Source organism: Megalobrama amblycephala, linkage group LG14 (assembly GCF_018812025.1).
Source record: "Megalobrama amblycephala isolate DHTTF-2021 linkage group LG14, ASM1881202v1, whole genome shotgun sequence".
In the NCBI taxonomy this organism is placed as follows: Eukaryota; Metazoa; Chordata; class Actinopteri; order Cypriniformes; family Xenocyprididae; genus Megalobrama; species Megalobrama amblycephala.
Genome location: NC_063057.1, coordinates 1,594,041 through 1,616,269, shown reverse-complemented (window position 1 = coordinate 1,616,269; position 22,229 = coordinate 1,594,041). Strand labels below are relative to the sequence as shown.

The 22,229-nt window shown below is 37.2% G+C and overlaps 1 protein-coding gene across 2 annotated transcripts; it reads left to right on the top strand.

The window, feature by feature from the left end:
* The first annotated feature begins 844 nt into the window (after positions 1-844).
* On the top strand, positions 845-21,202 carry LOC125245045 (neural Wiskott-Aldrich syndrome protein-like). 2 transcript variants are annotated; one of them, XM_048155472.1, is made up of 11 exons: positions 845-1,276; positions 9,329-9,463; positions 9,561-9,647; positions 10,262-10,358; positions 10,863-10,886; positions 14,107-14,317; positions 15,533-15,575; positions 16,979-17,132; positions 17,817-18,331; positions 19,841-19,949; positions 20,057-21,202. In XM_048155472.1, exons 1-11 carry the CDS (start codon positions 1,172-1,174, stop codon positions 20,116-20,118), a joined length of 1,542 nt encoding a protein of 513 aa, XP_048011429.1. In that variant the 5' UTR covers positions 845-1,171; the 3' UTR covers positions 20,119-21,202. The 2 variants fall into 2 exon arrangements, with proteins under 2 accessions (XP_048011429.1, XP_048011430.1); XM_048155473.1 differs by lacking the exon at positions 10,863-10,886.
* The last annotated feature ends 1,027 nt before the right edge of the window (positions 21,203-22,229 follow it).

The window sequence follows — 22,229 nt, the reverse complement described above, 5'->3', positions numbered from 1 at the left end:
AATCATGTTGCCAATTGACCTAATAAGTTGCAAATTGGTCCTCCAGCTGTTCCTTATATGTACATTTAACTTTTCCGGCCTCTTATTGCTACCTGTCCCAACTTTTTTGGAATGTGTAGCTCTCATGAAATCCAAAATGAGCCAATATTTGGCATGACATTTCAAATTGTCTCATTTTCAACATTTGATATGTTATCTATATTCTATTGTGAATAAAATATAAGTTTATGAGATTTGTAAATTATTGCATTCCTTTTTTATTCACAATTTGTACAGTGTCCCAATGTTTTTGGAATCGGGTTTGTATATAATATATATGTATTTGTATTATATTACAATTATAAATATGTATAAATGTGTGTATGATCCATATGTATAAATATGTGTATATACATATATGATATGTGTATATATGTATACATATATAATATATGTATGTGTTTGTGTGTGTGTATATATATATATATATATATATATATATATCCACTTCATTCCACGTCATGACTCCGCCCACACTGCGTTCCTGAAACAGCATTTCTATCATTGTCAATAATGCCTTGATTGCGATTTGTAAGGCTACAGCTCTCTAATAACCAACACATATTTTATAAATGAAGCATTTAAATGCTGAAAGCAGACTCTTTTACATTATACGCAGACTAAATACGACCTGTATCCTACTATAGCAAAGGCTGAGCTCATGCTGACGTTGCCTGGTAACCTTCCCGGAGCGTCTAGTCACATTATTTATTCAATATTCACAAGCCACGCCCATTAGCTCTCTGATTCGCTAACTGACTCAATTACGGCTGCTCATTGAACGCCACGGCGTGTCATTAATATTCATAAGCCAAGCGTTCGCCGTAGTAGGATTTGTAATTCCCTGCGTCTCCCTGTCATGCGCAACGGTGGCACTGCCATGTTGGATCGAAAGCTCGGTGCACAGGAGTTCAGATGAAAGTTTAGAGTCTCGAGACGACATCGGATAACCAAACGAGCATCGTGTTTTATTTCAGAGACGCAGGACCTCTCTCAACCCATTCCCGGCCGAAACACACAGGTCTGACCATGAAAGGCTCCGGATACAAGCAGCGGTGATCAGAGATCAATGAACGCGTATTTTCTGTTTAACACTTCCTGATCATAAGTTCACACCATCGGATTGTCAAAAATGAGTGGTCCGCCTTCAACCAGGAGGCCTGTGAACAGCAGCTCCCTTCTTCTCACACAGCAAGAAAACGAAACGCTCTTCAGCTATCTGGGCAAGAAATGCTCCGTAAGTTCTCAAGCATTTGCTTGATTTCTTTTCCAGGTAGTGTTCAGTCATGATGTTCCAAAATCGAACTGCAATTAATGTATCACTAATGATTCCATTGGAATGGAACGCTGAAATGAAATGGAACGCTCTGTAAAGATCCACTGTATCCTGTTGAAGTTTAGCAGGCGCTTCAGTGTGACAGAATGTTTGCTGCAGTCATTAGTGTTTCTCTAGCAAAGTTTCAGGTGAGCTCGTGGGCCTTGTGCTGTTGAGATTCAGTCAGGTAGATCATGGATTTTCAAACCTATATTGCAAATATGATGACCCCCGTCCTAAAATATAAGTATAAACCTAAATATTTTTTGACATCTGTCTTATAAAGTGCCTTATTTTGCATCAGTAGTTAATGACACACAATCAGGTGGACTTGATTAGGAGGTTTGATGTCTTTCATTTCATATTGGCACATTCCTTTATGTTCGGCTCATGATTTTATGACCGATAAAACCTGTCACCTGACCTCCTCATAAAACTCTTCCTCCTGCTCTGAGTGACTGTTTCAGATTTCACAATGTAACACAGACAGTCTGTCCTGCTTTCCAATACAAGACTCACCTCTGCATTTCAAAAACACATTTCCACGTTTATGCAATGATAATTAACCCAGCTTTCATAACTGTTTCATATGAGGAAACTGTTATTGGTTAAACTGTCAAGAATGTAACAAAATATTCAAGATTGGGAGGAGCGATCGTAATTGTATTATCGATTTATAGAGCGCAGGTTGCTGATACGGCCTAAAAATAATGCAACTTAATTTAATGTATGCATTTATGCACATTTTTCAACTCTAATTTTACATTTTGATAATAATGTTCGGCAGAACAGTTTCCAAATAAATGTAGGCCAATTAATCAACCTTAACTATTTATGTATTTATGCATATTTATAACCATACACTCTAAAAAAACAACCCAAGTTGGGTTAAAAATGGACAAACCCAGCGAATGGGTTATTTGTTTGGTTTTTTTGACCCAGTAATTTGGGTTAAATGTTTGCCCAACCTGTTGGGTAGTTTTATTTAACTCAACTGTTGTTTAAAAATTACTGTATTGTTTGCTTAAAATTAACCCAAATGTGTTGGAAATGAACATTTATTAATAAGTTTACTGAATAATAATTCAACATTTATTAAATGGCTTATTAATAAATGTTCACCTTTTGATTATTATTGTTGCCTTTAGTAATTGTGTCTGATTTGTAATTTCCAACCTATTTTGGGTTCATTTCAAGCCAGTCATATAATAAATTTAACCCAACCGTTGGGTTTGTCCATTTTTAACCCAGCTTGGGTTGTTTTTAACCCAGCATTTTTTTAGAGTACAAGTTGCACCTTAAATATCATAATTATGCATTGATCTCAAGTTTTGGTAGTGCAGTACTGACATGTTTTTGTTTAATCATCAGTTTCCTTCAGGCTGTTGTTGTATAACATGCTGATTCCCTGCAGTTGGGTTGTATTGGGTAATGTTTTGTCCAGGTGTAGCTCAGCGTCGGCTGTTGGCTTTCTGTTTCCTCATTCCACTACATTACCTGTTCTGTTCCTACAAGATTAAACTCATGTTGTTCGGACAACAAAAACGAAGCTTCCCTTTTCAAACGAGGGCATGCGGGTTTCCAAAGATCCTCGTTCCTCTGTGTGAAACGGGAAGCAGGCCTGCCACCCAGAATTCACGGTTTCTTGACACGGGTCCTTGAATGCTTCACATTCCTGCCGGCGCTGGACGGTGACAGTGCTGTGCTTATCATGCATCCCAGAGGCTGAGTCACCTTTTTGACACATTTATTTATGAATTTATGTTGCGAGCATTTTTATATTCAAGCGGCGTGTCGCGGCATGATTGAAGTGGGTGTGTTGTCCACGTCTCTGCTCTGAGGAATCGGAACCATGAGCTGAGACTGATCCAGGTTTTGTTAGGGAGCTCTCTCAGCATTCGTTTCAGAGCAGGACCGCTCCATCAGCCCACCCTGAGGATGTGGTACGGTGGGCCTCTGTGATTTTTCTGCTGTTTCTGGCAGTATGTTAATGTTGGGGGTTGGAGAACCAGTCCTCTCAGGTAGTTCCTGCTGGTCAAGTTTCTGAGAACTGTGAGGACTGCAGAAGTCTCTATTTTTCAGCTTTTATCTCTGTTTGAGTGTGTAAAGCATAGGATTTGATAATAGCAGGGTTGTAGACACCATTTTTAATGACCGTTTCTTCAACTTTGACCTTTGGTCCAAGTCTTCAGTATTATCATTTTTTTAGATGGCCAATGCTGATATAGAAAGAGTGGGGTAGCCGACAGACGATATCATAAAAGTCCACTTGTATTACTAGTCAAAGGAATATTAGCATATTTGCTTTTTACTGTGTACTATAATTCAAGTTTGGTCAACAGTTTTTATTATTATTTATACAGCACATTAAGGATATGAACTTTAAGGAATATTCATTTATTTATTTTTTGTATTTACTTTTAGCATTTTATTTAATTTACTTTAGTATTTATTTACTATTAGTATTTGTTTACTTAATATTTAAATACATGGTATTAGTCAATTATTTTTATTTTGTTTTGCATATTATATATTTTTTATTTTTTTTTTTTTTAAATAATTATAATTTTATATATAGGGATAGATGGATAAACTACAGAAGAGGATTAGGGCCAAGCAATAATAAAAAAATAAAACCATCTCGAGAGATTAAAGTTAAATTTCGAGAAAAAACTCGTTAAATTTCGAGAAAAAACTCGTTAAATTTCGAGAAAAAACTCGTTAAATTTCGAGAAAAAACTCGAAATAAAATGTTGAGAATGAACTCATTAAATTTCAAGAAAAAAGTCGTTAAATTACGAGAACAAATTAGTTAAATTACGAATTTGTTCTCATAATTTGACGACTTTTTTCTTGCAATTTAACGACTTTATTCTCAACATTTTATCTTGACTTTTTTTCTCGAAATTTAAAGTTTTTTTTCTTTAAAAATTTAACAACTTTAATCTCGAGATGGTTTTATTTTTATTATTATTGCTTGGCCCTAATCTTCTTCCGTAATAAACACTACCGTTTAAAAGTTTAGTGTCAATAAATGTTTTTGTTTGTTTTTGATGCCTCTTCTGCTCAAAAAGGAAGCATTTATTTAATCAAAAATACTGTAATATTGTGGAATATTATTACAAATTAAAATGACTGTTTTCTGTTAAATATATAGTAAAATATAATTTATATCCAGTAATCAAAGCTGAATTTTCAGCATCATTACTCCAGTCTTCAGTGTCACATGATCCTTCAGAAATCATTCTAATATGATGATTTGCAGCTCAAGAAACATTTCTGATTATTAGAACATCATTTAATTGAAACAGAAATCCTTTGTGACATTATACAAGTATTTACTGTCACTTTAATGCCTCCTTGCTGAATAAAAGTGTTATTTCTTTCTTGTATAATAGCAGCGCTTTCCTTAACATATACATCATCAGTGACGTCATCACAGTGCATTCATATTACATCACCAGGTTTCTTCCAGAGGGCATTTGCATTAACCGCAGCTGATGATGAGCAATAAACTGCGAGATATGAAGCGATGACTATCTGCTTTTGGTTCAGCTGGATGCCTCCGAGTTTGAGTAATGACTCCAGTGAACTGATAATGGGCGGCAGCTTCATTCAGCCAATGAGAGCGCTCTATGTGTGCACCTACTGTGTCCCTGTAAATGTTCCTCTGTCTTTTATCTTGTGGTTAATGGAAGCTTTGACTGTCTCTGTAACAGCTAGCAGGCCTGCGGTTCGGCGGGTTGTTAAGATGTGTGGCGTGGCTGCATTCCTGACCGGGATCCTGGCATGGCCGCCTGGATTTGCTGGTCCCCTCTGCGCTCGTGTAAATCATCTGGCCTGTCCTGAGAATAGACGCTGATCATTAATTCCCCAAAGTGGCTGTTTGGCGAGGACGTCTTTGCATTTTGCAGCTATTCACTTAAAAGTGCTCGGAAGTTCATGATTACGTCACTGTCGCAAAAACAGTTTTTAGGAGTATCTTGGGGAGAAATATTCACTGGTTCTTTTGTTCTGATTCCTCGCTGCCGGTTCATCTCAGGTCGGTTTAATTAGATGCATGCGGTGGTTTGTTTTTCCTCAAAGGCGACATGCGTATCGTGAAAAGCAGGATTTTGACATACACTATTCAAAGTTTCCTCCCATGTTTGTCCAGAACTTCTGTTAAAACTAAACCGCAAAATCGGATCATTCAGAAAATGTAATGTTATAGATATCACAACTAATAGCTCATTAACATAACACCTCCCACATTTACATATCAAAATAATCTTTGTTTTATTTTTAACTTTGAAAAATCATTTGCGTGTGTTTTACAAGAGAATTTAATATTTAATTCAGTGTTACTTCACATTTCAATTCAATTCACATTTATTTGTATAGCGCTTTTCACGATGCATATCGTTTCAAAGCAGCTTTACAGAGAATGCAACATTACAACATTGTCAACATTACAATTTAAAGAATGCAGTTAGCAAATAATGTAATAATTTAGGCAATTAATTTACAATCACTGTTAGCACTTGGCATTTCTTTGCAATTATTTGTGAAATATCTGAGTGAAAAAAAATTTTGTTGTTGTTTTTTCAGCATATTTAGTATTCAGAAACTTTGTTCTCCCTGATAACAAGGTTGTTTACATTTACAAGGTAAAATAGCAAAAAAAAAAAAAAAAAAAAAAAAAAAAGCTATAAAAAGGTCCAAATTCTACAAGTTTACATTATATAGTCATGCTGGATTTAAAGTCACCATGAAATCAAACAAATTCTTAAATGTTTTATACATGTTCATGTGCCTCATAATCTTGAATCAGAATAACTTCCCCTCCCTCTTGCAGCATCTCTTCTCTTCTCTGACGAAGGCGGGGCATCCTGTCACTCACATGAGATCAGCCAATAGCAAACCACAACCATCCAATCAATTCCCCATGAGCAAAATCAAGCCCCACCCTACATTTGCTCTTGTTTGTGAAACCGTTTCACTCGGATATACGTCACAATAGGGAAGAAAAGACTATCGCTACTTCAGATTCATGATGACTTTAATTATCTCATTCTGTGCGATATAAAACGTATCAACGATATAATTGAAAAATGATCTATGGTAATGGGCTGTGCTCTTCGCCAAGAGTTTCGACTACAGTCGTAATGCGCTTAATGTGCCGTGTTCCTCATTCTCATCATGATTAGCCTGAGAGAGTGTCTTCATTCAGTGGCATTGTGACCGGCAGCTTCGTGAGGAGACTGTCAAAGTCATTTTTCCGTGAGTGCTGCACTCTTGGCATGGAGCTGTCGTTTTCACTCACATCGTCATGAGGTGCGTCGGGCGGTTGAATGACACTGCGGTACGATCATGTCCTTTACAGATTAATCACCAGAGTGGTTGAACAACACAATTTGTGGTAGTTTTATGGCATTAAAGGTTGATATTTATTGACCACTTATGGTGACCTTTGTGCCATTTTTAAAGTGCTTTTTTTGACATTCTTTGGACTTTTTAAATGTTGTTTAATTAAAGGGGTCCTATTTTGCTTCATGTTCATCTTTCTTTTGTGTGTAATGTTGTTTGAGCACAATATTCCTCATTTAAAGGTGCCCTAGAATCAAAAATTGAAGAGTTCAGTACATGGAAAAGACATACATTGAGTTTCAAACTCCATTGTTTCCTCCTTCTTATGTAAATCTCATTTGTTTAAAAGACCTCCGAAGAACAGGCGAATCTCAACATAACACCGACTGTTGCGTAACAGTCGGGATCATTAATATGTACGCCCCAATATTTGCATATGCCAGCCCATGTTCAAGGCATTACACAAGGGCAGCCAGTATTAACGTCTGGATCTGTGCACAGCTGAATCATCAGACTAGGTAAGCAAGCAAGAACAACAGCGAAAAATGGCAGATGGAGCAATAATAACTGACATGATCCATGATAACATGATATTTTTAGTGATATTTGTAAATTGTCTTTCTAAATGTTTCATTAGCATGTTGCTAATGTACTGTTAAATGTGGTTAAAGTTACCATCGTTTATTACTGTATTCGCGGAGACAAGAGCCGTCGCTATTTTCATTTTTAAACACTTGCAGTCTGTAATTCATAAACACAACTTCATCCTTTATAAATCTCTCCAACAGTGTGTAATGTTAGCTTTAGCCACGGAGCACTATCAAACTCATTCACAATCAAATGTAAACATCCAAATAAATACTATACTCACAGGAATCCATGCATGCATGCATAACGAACATCTTGTAAAGATCCTTTTGAGGGTTATATTAGCTGTGAACTTTGTTTATGCACAGTATAACTGCACTTATAGTCGAGAGCTCAGGGGGCAGGGAGCGAGAGATTTAAAGGGGCCGTGCGCTGAATCGGTGCATAGTTAATGATGCCCCAAAATAGGCAGTTAAAAAAATGAATAAAAAAAAAAAATCAATGGGGTATTTTGAGCTGAAACTTCACAGACACATTCAGGGGACACCTTAGACTTATATTACATCTCGTGAAAGAACGTTCTACGGCACCTTTAAATAATTCCTGTCCAAGGCATATGCTAAATATAAGGGTGGGGTCTGGTTGAGTTAGAGTTGAAACTAGGGCTGCCCCCAACTAAAGATTTTAATAGTTGACTAATAGTCGTTCATTTAAGCCATTAGTTGACTAATTGCACGTTTATATTAATTTAATTACTTGAATGTATACTGAGGAGAATACTAAACCATAATGAGTGTTTAATATATATAGATGTAATCTAGCATAAAGCTTGCCACAAAGCACCTGCAAAAGTAATGATTATGATGAATGTGTTGGGGAAAAAATAGCAAGGAGACATTTTAATTATTAATAAACTAGTGTTTTCTGAGTCCGTGTCTGCTGCAAAGACGAAGTTGATGATTCTGACTCGCCATCTCCGCCTATAGAGAGAAATGCACCTTTCATATGGATTATGTAAGCAGAGAGCATTTCTTTTTGATTTAAATTGGTTCGTTTAAAAGACATTTCAAGGTTTCTATAGATATATTCCTCATGTCTGTGAGGCAAATACAGCCTATACATTGAATTTCGGTTCATTTTTGTGCTCCAGTTCATGGAGACTGAGACGGCAAAAAGCACATCCTGTTGTTTTCTTTATTTTACAAAGGCACAATGTTTTCTTGTTATTGTGAGTTTACACAAATAAAAGCAGACTTTACAGACTTTCAACTGATGTATTACTGTTATCTGTATGACCAAAAATGGAAAGTTGTTTCCGCTGTTATCAGAAAAAATGCAAGTAAGCACGCTAATACTTAAGCTTACACTCGGATATGCGCCTGATGATAGTGCACATTTATCTAGGGTAACGTTTGAGGTGATGTAAAGTTGCTAGTACTTGCATGTTTGAAATGATAAGCCATATTTGAGGTCGATGGATGATAGGTGAATGTTTGGATTTCCTGCCCGACATACTGTAATTACCACAAAATCCGTTAACTATTTGTCCCTCACGGACTGCATGACTTTTTTTGTTTGTTTGGGGGGTTTTTCAACTAATGGATTAATAAAAATTTGCTCTTCTAAACTTCTTCTAATGTTGAGTTGACTATTAGAGGGCAGCTCTAATTGAAACTGGCGGTTATGGAAAGGGGTGGGACATTTACCAAACACGCCTGACCAATCACAACACACTGCTCCAGCCGACCAATCAGAGCACACTGTGCTTTTCAGAAGGAGGGGCTTCATAGAGACAGGAACTAAACAGAGCATTACTGATAGACTGGGAAGAGAGGAGCTGCAACAATGGAGAATATGAGGAAAATAATGTGTTTTTCAAATATTCATAGGGCATAACTTTAAAATTAATTCTGAAAATCATATTGTTTTCACCATGAGTTAATGTGACCTACATAAGCAGGTGCAGAATTTATTTTAAATGACTTATTTATTTTAATAAATCACGATTTCAGATTTAGTCTTTTTTTGTGTCCACAGAGTTTGTGTTCAGCAGTGGTTCAGGTCTATGGAGCCGAGAGAAACTCGTCCTGGGTGAAGAGGTGCTGTGGAGTGGCCTGTCTGGTGAAAGACGGCCAAAAGAGATCGTACTTTATCAGGGTGTTTGATATGAAAGTAAGTCAGCAGATGCTTCATGTGGGTCAGATGTGTGAGGGTTTTTATTCCTCTGCTCTTAGTATTAAGCAAATGGTTTCTTCTTCTGCTTTGACAGGAGGGAAAAGTCTTGTTTGATCAAGAGTTCTACAACAACTTTTTAATAAACAGCTCCAGGTCTTACTTTATCACATTTGCTGGAGACGTAAGTACTCTGATCTTGTAACTCCATGGCCTTTGCATGTGTTTGTATCTGTTTTGTACACTTGTAGTTCACCTCAGCAGACGTAAGGTATGTGCCACAGACTGATAAACCTGAATTTAAAGTCAATGTGAAAGTGAAATTGGCTCTATTTGTTTTGTTCGTATACATATCTGTTCTTATCGTGCATGATTATATCCGTGCACATTATCCTTTGTCTTCTTAATCCTTTATTACAATGTAATTACTTTTCTTTTTTTTCATTTAACTCTTTCCCTGCCATTGATGGAATTTTCCGGCTTTCACGGTTACACGGTAGGGGGGCGCTATTATATAAATAAAAAAATCTGAATCTCCTGATCAAAACACGGGTGAAGAAGAAGAAACATGCGATAGCATATGTAAGCAGATGCAAAAACATCGGTGGGAAAGAGTTAATATTGTTTTACTCTATAATGTGACTTATTACAAAAGTAAACGAGTTGCAAGTGGCATTTTGTTTATCAGTGCAACCAGTATTCCTTTCGATTCCTTTTGATTCATGATGTATTGTCTGTCTGTCGTTTCACCACAATCAGAGTGTATGTAAAGCATCTTTAATGTATGTTCGTCCTCAGATGTGCCAGATCGGTCTCAATTTTGCCAGTGAGGAGGAAGCCAAGCGCTTCAGGTCTGCAGCCAATGATATTCTGGGTAGAAGAGGGAGGAAAACCGGTAAATACAGCGACACAGCAGCCTGTATCTCTCCTTCACTTCACTTGTGTCCCTCTGCTGGAAAAAACATTATCATCTGGTTTTCTTCTGACATGATTCAGTCGTTCCCCCTTTGTCTGCTTCTATCACTTCTCTTTAACGCTATATCCCGCGCTCCCAGTTTTTTCTTCCTAACTACAGCCAGTTTACGTGTTTCCTTGTGCCTGTTTCTGCCGCGTCCTGCTCTTTGATGTCTGTGGGACACACAGCAGTCTGTTTGTGTGGGTCTGCTTCTGATTAGTCTTCTGTTTAACCACTTCCCCTCTGTGTGTCGACTGACTCAGCAACTTCTGCCGGGACAAGGAGAGGATTGTGCATTTGAGTCTTTTCAGACAAATTAATATTAAATCTCTCCGATCTATCTTGCGCCACTAAATCTTCTCCTTCTAACAGTAATAAACCCTACATTTTTAGGCATTCAGTGGTGAATTTAGTAATAACAGTTATCTTAATTTTGTCTTGCAGAAAAAAGACGTGACCCACCTAATGGTAGGTTGTTTACTAATGAATTACATGAACGTTAATTCCTAATGTCTAGACTAAACTTTACACAGGACTGACAAAGTTTACCAGTTAAAATGTATTTATGTCTGCAGATTCTTTGAAGATATGCTAGGAGTTTATGAACACATGTTGAATAATCAGATTAAATTATGCATAGAAATGTCTGGGTCATATTTCACCCCAAAATCAAAAGGAAAAAATTAGGAATTACATTTTTCTGAAAGGAAAGGACCATAACAATTTTGTATTGTGGCATTATTATTGTGACATTTAGCCCCATATATATATATATATATATATATATATATATATATATATATATATATATATATATATATATATATATATATATATATATATATATATATATATATATATATATATATATATATATATATATATATATATATAATTTTTTTTTTTTTTTTTTTTTTTTTTTTTTTTTTTTTTTGGATTGTGGAATAAAATATCACCAGGACATATTTCACATTTTTCATCCAATTCACCACATGGCTTTAAACGTGCGTTAAACACTGTTGATATTTGAAACCAACACAAACAAACACGCCCCTCCCTTCATTGCCCCGCCCCCAAAATGCACAAACACGCAATGGTAAGAGTTCTTCACAAAAAAAAATAATGAACATCCAGTACACAAGAGTTGGTTGTTAGTTGCCAGCAGCTCCAGACAAACTGACACTCAAAACTGTCCTGTTACTAACATTGCAACAGCATTGCTTCTGTAAAAACACAGTAAATCCATTATTACTCGCATATAGAGCAGAAACAATGCAACCTCAGCGTCCATTTTCAGGCCTTCTCACATTGGTCTATCCAGCGCTGGAAAGCTTTTCTAATATTAAGCTCTTGCCCGATCATAACCCTTCACTTTTGTAATGTCTCTCAGCCATCTCTCTTTCTACAGTCAAATCTCCCTCTTGCTCACTCTCTCCTCCCCCATCATGAGTGGACACGCCCCCTACTGCTGATTGGCTCACTCTCTCTCCTCCCTATCATGAGTGGACATGCCCCCTACTGCTGATTGGCTCACTCTCTCCTCCCCCATCATGAGTGGACACGCCCCCTACTGCTGATTGACCCACTCTCTCTCCTCCCTATCATGAATGGACACACCCCCCTACTGCTGATTGGCTCACTCTCCTCCCCGATCATAAGTGGACACACCCCCTACTGCTGATTGGCTCACTCTCTCCTCCCCCATCATGAGTGGACATGCCCCCTGCTGCTGATTGGCTCACTCTCTCTCCTCCCCATCATGAGTGGACACGCCCCCTACTGCTGATTGGCTCTCTCCTCCCCCATCATAATCAGTGTTGGGCACGTTACTTTAAAAAAGTAATTATAGTTACTAGTTACTTCTCACAAATAGTAACTACGTTAGTTACATCATTATAAAAGTAACTAATTACCAGGAAAAGTAACTATTGCGTTACTTTTAAAAAAAAATTCAAATATGTTAAATAACTTGGATGCCCCCAATATTAAATATAAGTCTAAAAATAAATTCTGCTTGATCCTTTAAATGCATACAGGCAAACATTGTAGCAAATATAATTCACAAACACGCATTCCTCCCCCTCATGCGTAATGTCAAACTTGATCTTCACAGCGGTGCTGGTCTTTTCAACATATGACCCTCAGGGGCTGTCAACTACCCTACCCGACTAACGTATGTTAACAGTTCATTTGCGCTTCACCATCCACCCCAGAGGCAGAAATCCAGCTATACTGGAAAATCTGGCATTTTGTCACTACCATCCTATACACTGAGCAGTGCCTAAGTTTAAAGTAATGCAAAGATGATATGAGGTTTATGAGATGGGTTAGGTTTGTTTTTGTTTTGTTTCTTCAGTGAAACCAGACTATTTTGGGTGTGTGAAGGTGCTGTTTACACCCAGAGTTCCTAAAGTGGGTTATTGAGTGACTGTATAGGATATTCATGTGCACTCTTCGTGAAGCTGACGTTTTAAGGAACAGTAGGGTTTCCCCCCCCTCAATATTTTGTGCCGATTTAGTCACCTAGTATTGACCACCTTGTGACTAGCGCCCTCTGTCTGCATGGAGGGTTTCTCATTGTTTCTCAGTTGCAGCGTGTCCTCATCATGGACCCTCATTGTGCTTAGAAGAGCCCAGGAGATTTGCCGCAGCTTATTGCTGGCTTTAACGGTTATGTAAAATCCAGCGGTTGTGTATAATTTGCTGGGATTAAAAGAGGGCGGGACTTTGTGGTGTACAGCAGCCTTCAAATGCTGGCAGAGAAGAGTGAGAGCAGCCTGACCAGACACACCTGCGTCGTGGATGTCTGCATGCGTTCGGAGATGATGTTCTGCACCACATTTTTGTCAGCGCCGACCGATGAGATACTAGATGGGGCTCCGGATTTGGGAGGTTGCCTGGCTCCTCTTCAATGCCTCGTACTCCCACAGGACGAGCTGTACGGTCCCTTCTCCGACCCCGTGGCTAACCTGCGGCACAGTGAGCGCACCTGCGTGGTGATGGGTAAAATCCTCCTGAACGTGGGTTTAGGGGGTGGAGACATTAGCGGGCGCTATAGCCCGTCGTTTTTACTCTCACCTGTGTACAGTGTCGAGCGAGAGGATGCAGGTAGGTTGCGACCAGTGAAGTTTATCTGAGGACTTTAATAACTGGACAAGATGGAAAGATCCTTTATTGGATGGTTGCCGTTTCTCATGTTCAGTGCATTGAACTTGTTAACCCCATTTTTTGAGCATAGATGTGAACTTAAATGCCTCTTTTTAAATGCTTGGTCTCTTAATGAAGATTATTGCAGAAGTGAAAGCATGAAAGTGTAAGAATGTTAGATGATGTAAAGCAAATGTACAGAATTAAACATTATATTTTTAATCAAATCAAATAAAAAACACTTTACAAAATAGACTCTAACATTGCTAGAACATCAAAGCCATATGTCTAACCAAAGTGTGTTCTAAAATTTGAAGTTGATACCACAAAAATTGCCTCCGCTAATAGGATTTAAAGTACCGTTAGCATTTCAAAACTGTTTTCACAGGATGAATTTTGAGTGTTCAAGCTTTTGAATGATGCCTAATAAAATACGTGATAAAGAAAAAAGGCCATAAAAATTGCTGGACACACAGTTAACAGACTATGAAAAAGAGCATTATGCATACTTTGTAAATTAACTTAATTGTGACTGTTTCAGGACCATCAGGACTTTCAGGACCAACACTTCCAATGGCAACAGTGGACATAAAGAACCCCGAGATCAACAATCAGCGTTATCAAAATAACACTCAGATGAACAACCTCAACCTCCACAGCAACTTCAGGAAAGATAAAGCCAAAGGGAAAGGCAAAAACAACAACAAGAAGAAGATATCCAAAAGTGATATCGGCACCCCAAGCAATTTTCGGTGAGTTCGGTGAATGTTCAGACCAACTCGGTTTCAAGTTTGAGAATTGTTTGTTTTTTGGACCAGGAATTGCATTGTGCACTTAACAATGAAGCTGCTTTGTATCATCTGATTTCTTGTTAGGTTCCTGGACGTTTGCTTAGTATGGCCCTGTTTATATCTGGTATTAAAGGGGTCCTTGATTTATGCACCCCAAAATTTACATAAACCCCGCCCCAAAGAACACACAACAAAGGGGGCGTGGCCATGTTGAGCTGCTTTAGAGAAGAGGAAGAGTTGTTGTAGTAGAGTGTTGTTGTCATGCCGTCATTTTACGCCGGACTGCTTCACAAACGAGGGTCGATTCAACACAAAAGATGAACATGACGGCACATGCTAGTGGATGAGTTGAATCAACTCCACAGCAACTACATAAATTTATCCACTAACCATTCAGAAACGTCTAAAAGTTGTAACTTCTTCCTGAGTCTCTCCATCAGTGTCGACTCCGGTTTGAACAATGTAAGGCTGAACACCGTTACTGACAATCCTCATTTTGGCTGCGTGAGATTCTCCAGCTTTGTTGTTGTTGAGCTGTTAAAGCTCCGCCCTCTTCTGGAAAGGGGGCGGGGAGCAGCAGCTCATTTGCATTTAAAGGGACACACACAACTTTTTTGCTCACACCCAAATGGGGCAAATTTGACAAGCTATAATAAATTATCTGTGGGGTATTTTGAGCTGAAACTTCACAGACACATTCTGGAGACCCCAGAGACTTATATTACATCTTGTGAAAGTGGAATTATAGGTCCCCTTTAAGATCGGCTCACAAGTAGATGAGGGAGACAAATTAGATTAGGCGTTCTTTTGTGGCTGTTCGAACACATGAGTGTTTACACTATGAAAGCAATCCGGTCAAATGTGTTTTCGTCTACCTCGTCGTAAGCTCAAATCATTTTAGACCCAGTTTACACCTGTATTTGGCATCGTAAACAGGGCCGATGTTGTGATGGGAAGTGTAATCGGATGGACACTTGTTTTTAATCCCATGTAATATATCCCAGACGTGATAATCTGGCAGCTGTATTCCAGGAATCATTTTAAAGCGGGATGAGACCTCCGTAACCATGACTGTGTTTTATGTTTGATGTCCTTTAATCTCTGTTTAATGTTTATTTGCTTAATGCATTTTCAGTTTCTGAGCTGTATTTGATGAATGTTTCTGCTTTTTTCTAGGCACGTTGGGCATGTAGGATGGGATCCCAACACAGGCTTTGATGTGAGTATTTCGGCCACTGCATGTTTGCGTTTAACACTCAAAGCCGTGATGTTCAGTGTTACATGCATGTCATCTTGAGATGCGGTTGTTTACACGATTTCATCATGGATCAGAGGTCATGGAGGATATGATTCACAAATGCAAGTCATCTCTTACACAATGTGATTGGAGGGGGTGTATCTTCATAATCCAAAGCAATCATTCTCCCAAATATCAAGGATCATATTTCACTCATTGAGCTGTGAGTGTTTTAGATCTGCGTGGCTTTAGTTTTAAATTTTAACTCCCTTGAATGAGAGATTACATAAAGGGGATTTATTCTGGGTTACGGTGTGATTGTGCTGCAGGAGTGCAGGGAAGTTTTGCGTTATCAGAGGAAAGAATTATTAACATTAAGCAGCGTATTCATCTGTTTCTGTGCTTGAAGAATTAGCTGAAATATTGTGAATCACATTGCGTTAGATAACAAATGAGCAAACGGAGTCAGATTTATTTTAAAATAAGACAGCTCAAGCACATTTTTCAAGTAAAATATTTCACAAAAATATACTTTTAGGTTTTTAGTGATGGAAAAATGTGAAAGACAAAGTATTTGGTTACTTCTGGTTGCTGGAATACACTAGCGTTCAAAAGTTTGGGGTCGGTAGGATTTTCAAAAAAGGCTGCTTTTATTTAATCAGAAATACAGTAAATATTGTGATATATTATTACAGTTTAAAATAGCTGTGAATATATTGTAAAATGTAATCTATTCCTGTGATCAAAGCTGAATTTTCAGCATCGTTACTCACATGATCCTTCAGAAATAATTCTAATATGCTGATTTGCTGCTCAAGAAATATTTCTTCTTATTATTATTAATATTATATAGAAATCTGGGTAACACTTTACTTAAAGCTATTATGTCTAATGCATTTTAAAGGTATTCATAATGTAAGTTATAATGCATTATATATTTTCAAACTTAAAATGCATTATAATTTTGCAGATTTCTTGTTCCATCTTAAGCTGGTTATTAGTCATTGTGTTTCAATGCATTATACTTTCTAAAGGCTTAACATAAATGTTATAACTGTGGTTATAATTATTCATGAGATCATGCAATGCATTATAAGGTGCATTAAAAGTCATAATTAATGCATTAAGAATACTTTATAATGCTTAAAGTAAAGTGTTACCGAAATCTGTAACATTATACATCTTTAATGTCACTTTTGATCAATTTAATGTTGAATAAAAGTATTAAGTAATTAAAAAAAAAAACTTTCTCCAAACTTTTGAATGATAATGTATGTCCAAAGTTAATGCGACGAATGAGGAGTACTACAACTCGAAGTATTTTTGATCTGTATTTAGATTCTTTCCAGTCATTTGTTGACGGTTCACTCCTTGTCTTTTCTCAGTTGAACAACCTGGACCCAGACCTAAAGAACCTGTTTGACATGTGTGGCATTTCTGAGGCTGAGCTCAAAGACAAAGAGACGTCAAAGGTCATCTACGACTTCATTGAGAAGAAAGGAGGAGTAGAGGCTGTGAAAGATGAACTTCGAAGACAAGGTGAGTCCAAGAGTTTGGGTGCAGATACCAGGATGTGATATTAGAACTTATGTTGTACTATAATAGAGTAATATTTAAATAATTTGTCCCTCAGAACCTCCAAGGTGGAGTGGTAGGTTACTTTCCCCTTTTGCATGGGTTTGCAGTGATTAAAAACAACCAGTTTTTTTGCAGTGGCCCAATCAGAAAGATTGCATCCAAACTACTGTTAAACTACAATACTGATGACGTGTGCTGCTTTATTGGAAACGCTTTTAGTGCCTCTAGTCAGAACCAGAGTTGGAGTCAAGCACCAAAACTAGACATCCAAACCAAGCCCTGTTTGTTCAAGAAACGGGCTGAAAAAAACAATGTGAGCCACATTTATGCTGTCGTGGGAGATCCAGCTCTGGTTGGTGTGTTTGAAGAACATGTTTTCTGTCTTACTCACTGCTCACAGCTGAAAGCTCTCCAGTCCAACTTATTTTCCAGAGTCAGCATTTATATTCGCATTGGGTTAAGCTGTGAGCAGCAGCAGCCCGGATGAACAAACTGCATCCTACGGGAATGCTGCTCCAGCTGCTTTTTCATTCAAGAACCCTGGAGTGAAATTTCTATTTCTAAGTTTGGTTTGACTTGAAAGTAGTTGCCTGCATTAGTGAGTCACTGGATATTGTAACGTTTTGCTCTATTGTCTTTCTCCAGCACCCCCACCTCCGCCATCCAGAGGAGGAGCACCACCTCCTCCACCTCCTCACAACTCCGGCCCTCCTCCACCACTCCCTTCCAGAGGCCGAGGAGCGCCGCCTCCACCTCCGCCCTCCAGAGCTCCCACCGCCGCCCCACCCCCACCTCCACCCTCTCGACCAGGTATGGGCGCACCACCTCCTCCTCCACCCAGCAGAGGGCCCGGGTCAGCTCCTCCCCCACCTCCACCACCCCAGTCTGCCTCTCTGTCTCCGCCGGCGCCTCCACCTCCGCCTCCATCCATGGGTGGGGCTCCACCCCCGCCACCGCCTCCTCCGGGACCACCACCTCCTGCGCCTCCACTAACGGATGTGGGTTCAGGGGAGCTGTCTGGGGGTAAATCTGCACTCCTGGACCAAATTCGAGAAGGGGCGCAGCTGAAGAAGGTGGAGCAAAACAACAAGCCGGCCGTGTCCAGTGGCGGCCGCGGCGCTCTCTTAGACCAAATACGACATGGCATTCAGCTTAAAAATGTGAGTAGAGCGGCAAAGACTTTCAGCTTTTATTTTCTGAACCAATGAGAAAAGACAAACAAATGTTTGTGGTCAATAAGATTTTTTTTTTGTTGTTGTTGTTGTTTTTAAATACGTTTATTGAGCTAGAATGTATGGAAGCTTGTTTCCGCCACAGAATAATAAATAAAAAAGGTAATTGCACCCTTTTTATCTCACAATTCAGATTTTTTTTTTTTTTTCATCTTACAATTTTGACTTTTTTCTCGCAATTGTTTTCATCTTGCAATTCTGAATTTTCTCGCAATTCTGATTTTTTTTTTTTTTTTTTTTTTTTTTTTCCCCACAATTTTTTTTTTCTCCCAATTTTTTTTTTTTTTTTTTTTTTTTTTTTTTTTTTTCCTCACAATTGTTTTCATCTCGCAATTCTGACTTTTTTTTCTCACAATTGCGTGATATAAACTCACAATTACAAGTTATAAATTCAGAATTAGTTTAGTTATTTTGTTTGTATAGCACACTTAAAAACAACTTGTTTTTAAGTTGAGTTGGCCAAAGTGCTTTCCATTAAAACAATTTTTGCAAGATGTAAGCTTGCAACTGTGAGGGGAAAAAATCAGAATTTACATTTTACGCATTTGGCAGACGCTTTTATCCAAAGCAACTTGCATTGCATTATACTATACATTTTTTTTTTTTTTTTTTTTTGTATCCGAGTATGTGCAATCCTCTGGGATCGAACCCATGACCTTGGCATTACTAGTGCCATGCTCTAATCACTGAACTACAAGAAAGAATTGAGATAAACTTGTTTTTCCGTGGTGAAAACAAGCTTCTATAAGAATGCATTAAATAAAATAGTGACAGTAAAATAATTTTAATGCTACAAAAAATTTCAATTTCAAATAAATGCTTTCTGTTCATCAAAGAATCTTGAAATTAGTTTCTGCAAAAATATGAAGCTGTTTCCAATTGATGATAATCAGAAATGTTAACTTGAGCAGCAAATCATCATATTAGAATGATTTCTGAAGGATCATGTGACACTGAAGACTGGAGTGATGATGCTGAAAATTCAGCTTTGATCACAGGAATAAATTACATTTTACTATATATTTCCATAGGAAAACATTCTTTTAAATTGTAGTAATATATGACATTATAAATGTTTTTTTGTTGTTGTTGTTGTTTGTTTGTTTGTTTGTTTTTTTTTTTTAATTAAATGCGGTCTTGATGAGCATTAAGAGACTTCTTTAAAAAACTTTAAAAAATCTTTTGAACAGTAGTAATACAAATTATGCAGATGCTAGTTATATAATATTTGCAAGTTTTCCAGGCCATAAATGACACTTGGAAAAACTCATAAATTTAAAAAAAAAAAAAAAAACAAAAAAAAAACATAAATGAATCACAATTAACAGTTTGTTCTCCAAATGGACATTATTGTATCAATTCTGTTTATCTATTAAAACGTAATGATTTATGAACATGCTGGTGAAGAAAAACATTCTGATCATGTGACCTTTTCAGGTACCGGACGGTGGAGACTCTGCTCCGCCTACTCCTGCCCCCTCAGCTGGGATCGTGGGAGCGCTGATGGAGGTCATGCAGAAGAGGAGCAAAGCGATCCACTCTTCAGGTGCGTGGTGACCGTTTTTCATGCCTGAGCTTTATGACGATTACAGTCAGACTCGTTTTGCATTATGTTACACTTGAAAACTTAACATTCAATCCATGGTTTTGTAGATGAAGATGAGGATGATGATGACGAAGAAGATTTTGAGGATGATGATGAGTGGGATGACTGATGACCAGGGATGCCCAAAACAATTAAGACACTACATTGCTCTTGTCTTTCTAAATCTTATAAAATTATGTAAATGGATGACCAATTTGCTGTACAAAATTTTTTTTTTTTTTTTTTTTTTTTTTTTTTTTTTTTTTTTTTTTTTTTTTTTTTTTGGTCGTTGTTGCCTTTTTTTGCTTTTTTTTGTTTTTGTTTTTTTGTATTAATCTGTGCAATACCTCATTTAATCTGTAAAGGTTTGTCATGTATCTTATTTTTCCCCTCTTGGATTAACGTGCAATTTTACATCAAGTTTCTTGATTCGTAGAGTTGAATGTTTTTGGGTCTTTTGTTGTTGTTTTTTTTCTTCATCATTAATTGAATTGAGGTCGAACAAGACGAGCGAGACTTTAATGTTGATATTGTGAAGCAAGAACACTATTTTCATACTTTTTCTCTTAAGTACCTTACCTTTTCTTATTCAAAACGTAGTTTAGCACTATTATTTTCTAAACAAAAAAAGCATATTTAGCCCCATTGCTAATTTGTAAATTTGCTCAGAGTTTGAGTCGGTTTATATTTTTGCACGAATCACAAAAGAAGAACTGTGGGGATACAGCGCAATACGACGGTTATGTTTACACATCGTGTGCTATAGCTACTATGTCAGGACTCTCCTTAACATTAGATGTGAGAAACACTACAGTTATTATAAAATATCCTGTTTGCATATGCTAGTTTGCACTTTACTGGCATTACAACAAATCTCACAGGCATGTGGTTTGTTTTTTTCCTGTCGGTCACATACGGTTCGTGTTGGAATTTAAAAGTTCATGTGTGCCATTTAAAAAAAAAATCGAACACACTAAATAACGCACTGTGATGCTGTACTAATTCAAAGAGAGGCTCTGACTCGCTTGACGGTCCGCAGAGGGTCGTTTCATATAGTTACACTGTTTTTAACAGTGTTATAGGGCAATTAAAATATCAGTTTTTATCCTTCGTTCAACCAGGGTTGCTTTGCATTGAGACTTGAAACCTTTGAAATGAGGTTGAAAAAGAATTATTAAAATTGTACACTCAAATAAATGTTAATATTTACAGAACCTTTTATGTGTTTGGATGTTTTTATTTATTTCACTTTGGGAAACCACACTGTAAATGTACGGAAGAGGATTAGGGCCAAGAAATAATAAAAAAAAAAACCATCTTGAGATTAAAGTTGTTAAATTTCGCGAAAAAGGTCGAGATAAAATGTTGAGAATAAAGTCATTAAATTACGAGAAAAAACTCGTTAAATTCTGAGAAAAAGTCGTTAAATTTCGAGAAAAAAGTCGAGATAAAATGTTTCTCATTAAATTATGAGTTTATTCTCAACATTTTATCTCAAATTTTTTCTCGAAATTTAATGTTTTTTTTCTCGTAATTTAACGACTTTTTTCTCGTAATTTAATGACTTTATTCTCAACATTTTATCTCGACTTTTTTCTCGAAATTTAGCAACATTTTTCTTGTAATTAAAATGTTGAGAATAAACTCATTAATTTCGACTTTTTTCTAGAAATTTAATAACTTTAATCTCAAGATGGTTTTAATTTTTTATTATTGCTTGGCCCTAATCCTCTTCCGTATTAATGTGGCTAAAACTTTAAAATTTAGTTTCCTAGTAGGTGATTCCAAAAAAATATCCGTGAGTGAATTTAAAAATCTCAAAATACTGGAACATTATGTTTATTTTTAAAACCCACAGCCTGATATGGTATTTCTGGGGTTTAGCCAGCCAGCTGATTGCATATGACATTTTGTTTTGTTCTTTTTATAGGGCGCTAAAGTTATCTGGCAGACGTTAAGCATGCAAATCAACAATGATTTTGGTCATACAAAATGATATTGTTTTACCTCCAGGATGGGTTAGATCATTGCCAGGATTTTAGCATGTGCACATGTCAGTCAAATTATATAATGTTGAAATGTTCTCGTGGCAAGTAAATTTGGAATGAAATGGTTTAAGGAGGTGTTTTAGTTCCATTTCTGTGATTCCTTCATAACCTGTTCAGTAGCTTTTATGTTTCCCCCTGTCATCAGAAGTTAGCCATGCTTTAAATGTCTATTGCATGCATGTAAATAATGTTA

Excerpts from the sequence above, each read along its gene's own strand:
- LOC125245045 (XM_048155472.1), top strand. The coding sequence starts at position 1,172 with ATGAGTGGTCCGCCTTCAACCAGGAGGCCTGTGAACAGCAGCTCCCTT. Across the intron at positions 14,318-15,532 it reads GGCACCCCAAGCAATTTTCG|GCACGTTGGGCATGTAGGAT; the intron begins GTGAGTTCGGTG and ends GCTTTTTTCTAG. Across the intron at positions 18,332-19,840 it reads ATGGCATTCAGCTTAAAAAT|GTACCGGACGGTGGAGACTC; the intron begins GTGAGTAGAGCG and ends TGACCTTTTCAG.